We start from the raw sequence: 10,000 nt of genomic DNA on the forward strand, positions 1-10,000 counted from the left end.
AATAACAAGGTAACAACACAAACACTGCTACTGTTGCTACTTGCTACTCAAACACTGACTTTCCTCTGCTCACCGTGAAAAAATAAGATAAAATCAAATAGTGGTGTAAATAAGATTGATAAATGAATACAGTATACAAGATTATTTAATGTGATAAAACAGAGTACTCAATAGTGAAAAAGTGAAATGAATAAAATGAATCAGAGGAAAAAAATAGTTAAATAAGGTCCGATCTTTCCTTTATTTGTCTGGCCTTGTCCAGTTCCCCAAGTGAACCCCTTGCCTTACCACAACACTGTCTTGTGTGTGTGGCAACCTGTGACCTGGCCGTGGCATGTGTGCACCACACTGACACACTCACCTGTGTGTCACCAAGCACTGAGTGTGAATGTTGCCTTTTTCAGACACCACATAGTGGCAACACTCTGCCACAACACAAACCAATCTTTGAAATGTTGGTGTCAGCCGTCCCAGCCTCACAACACAACTCCCATCAGCCAAGCAACATAAGAGTTTGTTTTTCACACAGACACTCAAGCCAACCAGTCACTGTTGTTGAGTTTGAGAGTGTGACTATTACTCCCACAGTCCACACAACACCACCATTTGTGTGCCTGGGGGAGACTGGTGACTGACATTTCTCTTGTGGCCAGCAATACCACCAGTGACAGGGACAGCCATCACTGTGAGGCACACACTGCCAACACATCACTGCTGCAACACTCTCCACGTGAGAATGACACCCACACCACTGTACAAAACCTCAACAAGTGACAATTGTTTCAAGATATGTGGCGTGCACACACACACACCCACCCAGCAAAGGTGGTGTGGCAAGGGAGGGCAATGCTTTGTTTCCAGGGGCAGGTGGCAATGCTGAGGAACAGTTCAGATGAGAAAAAAATGTGACAAATAGGGAGAGTGGAAACAAATACCTCCATTCTCCTTCTCCTAAACCCACATCCTCCACCTCTCCTCCAACCTTTCCTTCACGCCTCCACCACCACCATTCACATCCCCTCCACTCAAAATCCACATTATTTCTCACTTCCACATAGCCCCTCTTCCACCTCCCAAATTCCCTCCTCCACCCAAACCTGCTCCACCTACCAAAGTGGTGCCACATAAGGTAATCCACAGTGCCGGTGGTCATGGTGCCAGAGCGCAGATGGCGGATGTTCAGCTTCTGGTAGCCCCACTCAATCCAGCCAGCCTGAGTGGAGGAGCAGTTCACCAGCACCAGCGCATCCACCTGGGGAGGCAAGGCACTCAGTGGGTGGATGACGGCACATACACACATACAGACAGACAGACAGAGACACACACACACAGACAGACAGAAATGCAAACAGACAGACAGACAGATGGAGACACAGACAAACATACAGGGACACACACACACACACACACACACACACACACACACACACACACACACACACACACACACACACACCACTACACACCCTTACACACCTGCAAACACCAAAAAAACACACAAAACTAGTATACTTAGCAACACAAACACACAAACACTTACAGAAACACCCCCATACACACCCCAAATACCCTTACACACCTCATACACTGCAGAACACACCCTGCAAAATACCCATGACACAAAACTAGAAGACTAAGTAGCACAAACACACCCCTACACCCCTGCACATCTGAAAACACCCCAAAACATCCTACAACATCCTAGAACACTCCTATACACCTCACAACACCCCAAAACACCCACAAAACACCCAACAACACCCAAAACACCCACAAAACACCACAAAACACCCAACATCACCCCAAAACACCCATCCACACCCGCCACACTTACATGATTGGGGTATTTTGTGGCATAGCGAGCCAGGATGTTAGCTCCAAGACCGACACCAAACCCGATGAAGGAGCGCAGGTGTAGGTGGTTCTTCACGCAGGTAATGGTGTCCACAAGCTGCTCCATGGTGGGGTACACGTATCTGTGGGATGATGGGGGTGAGTGGGGGTGACTTGGGGGTGATTTTGGGGGAGCTTGGTTGATTGGGGTGACTGGGAAGAAGTTTGGGTGACTGTTGGGAAGAAAAGATAGAAAAAAAAGAGAAAAAAGATAGAAAAAATGGGTCTATGGCAACAATGAAGGGGCTGTGTGTGTGTCTATGGGGGGTCTATGGGGGTCTATGGGGCAAGACTCACCCCTAGGAAAGAAAAAAAAGGAAAAAAAATAGAAAAAAAGACAAATAAAGAAAAAATGGGGTTATGGGAACAGTGAAGGGGCTACAGTGTGTATGGGGGTCTATGGGGGGTGTCTATGGGGCAGTACTCACCCCTAGGAAAGAGAAAAGGAAAAAATTGACAGAAAAAAGATAAATAGACAAAAATAAAGAAAAAATGGGGTTATGGAAACAATGAAGGGGCTATGGTGTGTCTATGGGGCATCTATGGGGGCTATGAGGCAGTGATCACCCCTATAAGAAAAAAAAAAAGGAAAAAAAAAAAAAAAATGGGGCTATGGGAACAATGGTGTGTATGGGAGTCTATGGGGCAATACTCACCCCTCCGGCAGTGTGGGGGCGCCCTCCTCCTGACCTGGGGCATTCACATGAACGATGCAGAAGTTGTTTACCACATTCCTCATCTCAGGGTACAGGAAAAACGCCTGCCGGGGGAAACAGAACGCTATACTCATAGAGAGAGGGAGAGAGAGAGAGAGAGAGAGAGAGAGAGAGAGAGAGAGAGAGAGAGAGAGAGAGAGAGAGAGAGAGAGAGAGAGAGAGAGAGAGAGAGAGAGAGAGATACCAAGACAGAGAAACAGAGAGAAGAGAGAGAGAGAGAGAGAGAGAGAGAGAGAGAGAGAGAGAGAGAGAGAGAGAGAGAGAGAGAGAGAGAGAGAGAGAGAGAGAGAGAGAGAGAGAATAAACAGAAAGAAAGTATGGAAATTTAAAAAAGGGAGCGCACACACACACACACACACACACACAAAGAATTTTTAGATAAGAGAAAGAAGATGAAAGACAAAGAGAGGAATAAAGAAGAGAGAGAGAGATTAAACTGTGATAAACAAAGGAAGAAGATAAAAGATAAGAATAAGAAGGAAGGAGAAAGATGAAACACTAATAAAACAAAAGAAGAAGAAGAAGAAAACGAAGATAAGAATGAGAGGAAAGAAAAATTATAAAAAAAAAAAAAAAAAACGCAAGAACAAGACAAAAAGAAATAGAGAAAAAGAAATAGACGAAGATAAGAGAGAAGAGGAAAAATGAATAAACTAGAAACACTCAATACCTGGAAATTAGTGACGTGATTGAGGCCAAGGTCATGATAGGTGAGAATGACAGGTCGTGTGGGGTCGCCGGAGACAGCAGCAGTGACGGGGCCATAGGGGGTGTCCACTGTGACCTTGCTGCCAGTGGAACCATCCTCGCTTAGGGTGCGGGAGGGTGCGATGGACAGCTGCACCTGCCTCAGATCTCCGTCGTCCAGTACCTCTCCAGGCATGGTGCTGTGAAGGGGGAATGGGGAGGGGGTTAGTTGTGGTGGTGGTGGTGGTGGTGGTGGTGGTGGTGGTGGTGGTGGTGGTGGTGGTGGGTGGTGTGGTGTGGTGTGGTGTGGAGTGAGAGTGAGAGTGAGTGTGTGTGTGTGTGTGTGTGTGTGTGTGTGTGTGTGTGTGTGTGTGTGTGTGTGTGTGTGTGTGTGTGTGTAACATGAAGTAAGTTTTGCATACAGCTGTGAATGAGAGAAGTAAATGAACACACACACACACACACACACACACACACACACACACACACACACACACACACACACACACACAGAACTACCAACTTTGAAGGCCAGACAGGAGAGAGGAGACCTAATGACAATGAAGATATGAGATAGTGAACTGTATGGAGGAGCTAGACAGACAAGCCCTGGCAACACTGAGGGAGGGTGGAGACAGACGGACAAGAGGACACTCCAAGACCACGACAAGTCAGTGTTTGAGGGACATTAAGAAGTCCACTTTTGCACACAGGACAGTGGACATCTGGAACGGACTGAGTGGAGAGACTGTAGCAGCGGAAAGTGTGCACAGATTGAAGGAAAACTTGGATAAAAGTAGATATGGAGACTTGAACCTGCAACACACACACACACACACACACACACACACACACACACAGGAAGCCTCAGAGGTAACTAATATCCACAAAAATACCCACACAAAACACACACACGTGCACACACACACACACACACACACACACACACACACACACACACACACACACAAAGAAAGCCAAGGAACACACAGCAAAACAAAACAAGCAACAAAAATCAATGAATCAATATGGATTACTGGAGAGAGAGAGAGAGAGAGAGAGAGAGAGAGAGAGAGAGAGAGAGAGAGAGAGAGAGAGAGAGAGAGAGAGAGACTGTACCCTAAGCCTATTTATTCCTTTGTCTCCCCTTCCTCTCTTTCTCCTCTTCCTCTTCCTCTCTCTTTCTCCTTCACTTCTTTTTCCTCCTCCTCTTCCCTCCTGTCTCTTCCTCTTCCTTGTCCTTATTCTCTTCCTCTTCCTTCTTTATTAGTTATTCTGTTCATCTTTATTTGTCCTTCGTGTGTGCGTGTGTGTGTGTGTAACAATAACAACAACAACAACAACAACAACATTAATAATAATAATAATAATAATAATAACAATAATAATAGCTTCACTTTTTTCTATGTATCTTTTTCACTCAATAATTTTCTTTTCTATCTATAAACGAACACATTTCTCACTGTATTCTTATCCTGCATACACCTGGAGCATACAGCATACATACACCCTTCAATTAACACTGTATGCTGCACCTGTGAGCATTTGGAGGGTTGAGGAGGGAGCATATAGCATTTTAGAAGCATATTTACATCATTCTCTCTAATATCAGAATTAACCTAACTTGACCTAACTTAACTTGACCTGACCTTATGTAACTTCCCCTCTTTTCCCTCTCCCTTTTCCAGTCAGGTCAGTTAATTCCCTTTTTTGTTTATCCCCTCAATTTATCTCTTCTTCCCTTTCTCCCTCTCATTATCACATTCTTTTTAACTGACCTCTTGTTCTTCTTTATTCAATCTTCTTCCTCTCGCCACTATTCTGTTCACCTCCCTAGTGCAAGAGTTAACCAGTATTCTCAGTCTGTCACCACTATTCTGTCCACCTCCCTAGTGCAAGAGTTAACCAGTACTCTCAGTCTGTCACCACTATTCTGTCCACCTCCCTAGTGCAAGAGTTAACCAGTATTCTCAGTCTGTCACCACTATTCTGTCCACCTCCCTAGTGCAAGAGTTAACCAGTATTCTCAGTCTGTCACCACTATTCTGTCCATCTCCCTAGTGCAAGAGTTAACCAGTACTCTCAATCCTTCATCCCTTTCTCTGGCACACTCTGGAACTCCCTGCCTGCTTCTGTGTTTCCATCTTCCTGTGACCTGAACTCACTGAAGAGGGAGGTTCCAACACACTTATCCCATTCTTCTGGCTAACTCTCTTCACCATGCTCGGGGACTGGCATCTAAGTGGGCCTTTTTTGTGTGCTTTTGTTGTCCCCAGCCAGATTTCCCACTCTTATGAAAATAAATAAATAGATACAATAAGAATGAGTAAATAAATAAGATTGAATAGATAAATAATAAGATAGATACAAGTTAATAGAATAATAGTAATAGATCTTAATTAACTGTCTACGAGTATTTAGAGGGATAAGAAGTATGGAGCATTTTAAGAGCATGTTAGAAGCATTTTAGGAGCATACAGCATTCTATAACACTGCAGCCTTGAAACATGTCCTTGTGTTGTGGGGCAGGTCAGCACACCACACACACACACACACACACACACACACACACACACACACACACACACACACACACACATAAAGCATTGCATATTGATTAAAGGGTGCTGTGTGTGTGTGTGTGTGTGTGTGTGTGTGTGTGTGTGTGTGTGTGTGTGTGTGTGTGTGTGTGTGTGTGTGTGTGTGTGTGTGCATTTTAACACGTCCAAGGCAGTGGTCGCCATACAGTACAACACAAGGTCATTCTCTGCCCTGAATACTGGTTTAGTACATGAACACACACACACACACACACACACACACACAATTTGTTTCTTTATATTATTTTTGTTTTTATCTATTTTTGTGTTTCTTTTCGTTCTTGTTTTTCCTTTTTTTCTTATTTCTTTTTTTTTTATCAACTTGTTTATAATTTGCTTGTTTATCTATTTTCTTTTGCTCTTTTTATTATTTTTGTTGAGTTTACAAGTATATTTTGTTTCCATTTATCTTTTCTCTTCATTTATCATAATTTTCTAAGTTGTTCATTTATTCATCTTTATCTTAATCTGCCTATCACTTCTTTCATTATTTCTCATTCATTACTCATTATCTTATCATTCATTATTCATTATTATCCATTATTATCATCTTGTTCACTATTCCTCATTCATCGCCAGTGGTCACTAATGCCTGTCTCCTGCAACACCTCCTCACCTCACAACACCTTCACTCTTCCCTAAGGGCTCTAGTTGAAGTGACGCAGGTTTTTAAGGGTGTTTCTGTCACTAGTTGAAGTGACGCAGGTTTTTAAGGGTGTTTTTGCCACTAGTTGAAGTGATGTGGATCTTTAAGGGTGTTTCTGTGGTTCAAGTGACATGTTAACAAATTTTCTGCATTACCAACAAGACAAATACTCTTTACAAGGGGCTCTAGTTGAAGTGACGCAGGTTTTTAAGGGTGTTTCTGTGGTTCAAGTGACACATAAACAGGTTTTCTGCATTACCAACAGGACAAATACTCTTTACAAAGGGCTCTAGTTGAAGTGACGCAGGTTTTTAAGGGTGTTTTTGTCACTAGTTGAAGTGACGTGGGTCTTTAAGGGTGTTTCTGTGGTTCCAGTGACACATTAATAAGTTTTCTGCATTAGCAACAGGACAAATACTCTTTACAAACGGTTCTAGTTGAAGTGACGCAGGTTTTTAAGGGTGTTTCTGTGATTGAAGTGACATGTTAACAAGTTTTCTGCATTACCAACAAGACAAATACTCTTTACAAGGGGTTCTAGTTGAAGTGACACAGGTTTTTAAGGGTGTTTTTGTCATTAGTTGAAGTGACGCGGGTCTTTAAGGGTGTTTCTGTGGTTCAAGTGACATGTTAACAAATTTTCTGCATTACCAACAAGACAAATACTCTTTACAAGGGGCTCTAGTTGAAGTGACACAGGTTTTTAAGGGTGTTTCTGTGACTAGTTGAAGTGACGCGGGTCTTTAAGGGTGTTTCTGTGGTTCCAATGACACATTAATAAGTTTTCTGCATTATCAACAGGACAAATACTCTTTACAAACGGTTCTAGTTGAAGTGACGCAGGTTTTTAAGGGTGTTTCTGTGATTGAAGTGACACATTAACAAGTTTTCTGCATTACCAACACAACAAAATTTAATACTCTTGACAACTCGGATAATGGTCTTTAAAAATAGTCGCAGTGAGAGAGGGAAGAGCTTCTGAATATGGCGCTTAATCATTCCTCAAAGCTTTCATTTACCTTCAATTACCCTAACTTAACCTAGAGTCTTTCCCGCCACCACAATCCCTGGTGAGGTGAGGTGAGGTGAGGTTAGGCTAGAGAAGGTTAGGTGAGGTGAGGTTAGGTTAGGGAAGGTTAGGTTAGGTTAGGTTAGGTTAAGGAAGGTTAATGGTTCTCAAATATTTTAGAACTTACAGAACGCACTTCCTGGTATTCATGTGACCTCCTTCCTACTATCCCCTCACTCAATATTGGTAGAACAGTCCCCCCTACCCCATCCCCTCTCTCTCTCTCTCTCTCTCTCTCTCTCTCTCTCTCTCTCTCTCTCAAGGTTAATGATGCAAAATAGTTGAACAAAAAAAATAACAAACTTTTAGACTACAAATGTGTGTGTGTGTGTGTGTGTGTGTGTGTGAGAGAGAGAGAGAGAGAGAGAGAGAGAGAGAGAGAGAGAGAGAGAGAGAGAGAGAGAGAGAGAGAGTATGTGTATTGCCTTTTCCTTCTTCACTGCCTCCTTATTTTTCTCTCCCTTTCCTCTCTCCTCCTCCTCCTTTCCCCCCTGTCTCTCTCTCTCTCTCTCTCTTAAAATGCAAATGATGTCAACCCTTTCTCATTCAATTCTCTCCACTCCTATTCATAATGACAATTGAAATAAACCCTCGTCAAATGTGCACAAGTTTTCACCACGGAACACTTGCAAGGTCTCCACGGAACACTGGGGCTCGCGGAACACAGTTTGAGGACCACTGGGTTACATCAGACTAGAAAAACTCCTTCAGTACTGGCATGCTATTCAGTTTGGTGTAATTAGACAATTTTATAAACATTAGGAAGGGTCTATGGAGGTCAGAAGATTAATGGCCACAGTCTTCACTATTTCAATCCCCCACATGAGTTTCTGAAGCTGTAGAAAATCACCAAAAAGTAAGTAGAATGAATATGGAAACACGTCATAGCAGTGAAGGGGTTAATGCCACCTGGACAGGCTCACCTCATCTCCATATTGCCTCAAAGGTTACCTAAATATGTCAACTTTTCAAAATATGGCAACTCTTAAGCTTAGATTTCTCATAGGTGTACAAATTTATGGGTTAGCTCTTATACCCTACCCTACCATACCCTGCCCCTGCCTTGCCCTGCTTCTGTCCTACTCTACTATACCCTGTCCTCCCCTGCCCCTGTCTTGCCCTTCCTCTGTCCTGCCCTCTCCTGTCTCTGTCCTACCCTTGCCACTATCCCTGCCCTGTTCTGCCCTACCTTGCCACTGCCCTAGCCTACCCTGCCCTGCTCCATCCCTCCCTACCTTGCCCTGCCTGTCTTGCTCTGTTCTACCCATACCCTCTCTTGCCCTGCCCTACCCTGTATTGCTCTCTTCTGACCCTCACTACCCCTGCCGTGCCCCCTACCCCTCCCCTGCCTCCCATCCCTATACAGACACTAAGAGGGAATGAAATGAGATATTGCGTTGTATTGAACAGCAATTTCGCCATTCAAGCGTCAAATAAATCAATAAATACACAAAATAAGAACGAAATAACTAAATACGTAAAGAATGAGCCGGTCTAGCTACCTTGCGCCATAATTTAACTTATCCTGACCTGACCTGACCTGAAAAACACATTTCTTCAATACTTTCTCAGATAGCATGGGCAGACAGGTGGCAGATGGAGTTTAATTCTAAAAAGTGTCAGGTTATGCATTTAGGTAAAGACAACACAAACTTTAACTATGAGATGGAGGGATGTTGGCTAGAGGCAGTAGAGGAAGGAAAGGATTTAGGAGTAGTGATAGACAGGACTATGAAATTTTCAAAGCAATGTTTAGAAGCAAGAAATAGGGCAAATAGGATCCTGGGTTTTATAAATAGAAATGTTAGTTATAAAAGTAAGGAAGTGGTGCGTAGCTTATATAATTCCTATGTTAGGCCCCATTTAGAGTATTGCATACAGGCCTGGTCACCCCACTATAGGCAGGATATCAACATGTTAGAAGCAGTTCAGAGAAGAGCAACTAGGATGATACCAGCATTAAAGCGCCTGGAGTATAGAGATAGATTAAAGGAATTAAACATGTTTTCATTTGAGAGGAGATGTATAAGAGGGATATGATAGAGTTATTTAAAATGTTCTCAGATACAAACTACATAGATGTGAGATCTTTCTTTACCTTAGAGGAGGGAAGTAGGACTAGAAATCATGGCAGGAAGATTAGAAAGCAAGGCTGCAGGTTAGATATAAGAAAATATTTCTTTAGTCATAGGGTGGTAGACTTCTGGAATGCATTGCCAGAGACGGTTGTAAATAGCACTAGTTTGACAATGTTTAAAAACAGATTAGATAAGCACTTAAATTTATTAGATTTATAATTATGTATAGCGCTGCATGATAGTTTTTATAAGAAATTTACTATAGTTAAACAAGACATGATCCCCATGTATGGGGACCACAAATTGTAGAG

General features: G+C 42.9%; 2 protein-coding genes across 12 annotated transcripts in view; one reads left to right on the plus strand and one right to left on the minus strand.

Annotated features, from left to right (window-relative positions):
* Positions 1 to 10,000, plus strand: part of LOC123500864 — a 32,752-nt gene that overhangs the window by 21,378 nt on the left and 1,374 nt on the right. The window lies entirely within an intron of this gene.
* The window catches only part of LOC123500787 (protein NDRG3-like), a 66,983-nt gene that overhangs the window by 16,143 nt on the left and 40,840 nt on the right, over positions 1 to 10,000 (minus strand). For 10 of the 11 annotated variants that reach the window (XR_006673464.1, XR_006673462.1, XM_045249447.1 and 7 more), the window contains 4 exons: positions 3,280 to 3,496; positions 2,550 to 2,653; positions 1,835 to 1,976; positions 1,111 to 1,252 (listed from right to left, as the gene is read on the minus strand). Coding sequence is in view for 9 of the 11 variants with exons in the window: in XM_045249447.1 (XP_045105382.1) it covers positions 1,111 to 1,252; positions 1,835 to 1,976; positions 2,550 to 2,653; positions 3,280 to 3,496 (605 nt within the window). In the remaining 2 variants the exon portion in view is untranslated. Of the gene's footprint in view, positions 1 to 1,110; positions 1,253 to 1,834; positions 1,977 to 2,549; positions 2,654 to 3,279; positions 3,497 to 5,461; positions 5,580 to 10,000 lie in introns of those variants that run through there. The other variant, XM_045249443.1, reaches the window with a different exon arrangement.

This window comes from Portunus trituberculatus, chromosome 8 (genome assembly GCF_017591435.1).
Source record: "Portunus trituberculatus isolate SZX2019 chromosome 8, ASM1759143v1, whole genome shotgun sequence".
NCBI lineage: Eukaryota > Metazoa > Arthropoda > Malacostraca > Decapoda > Portunidae > Portunus > Portunus trituberculatus.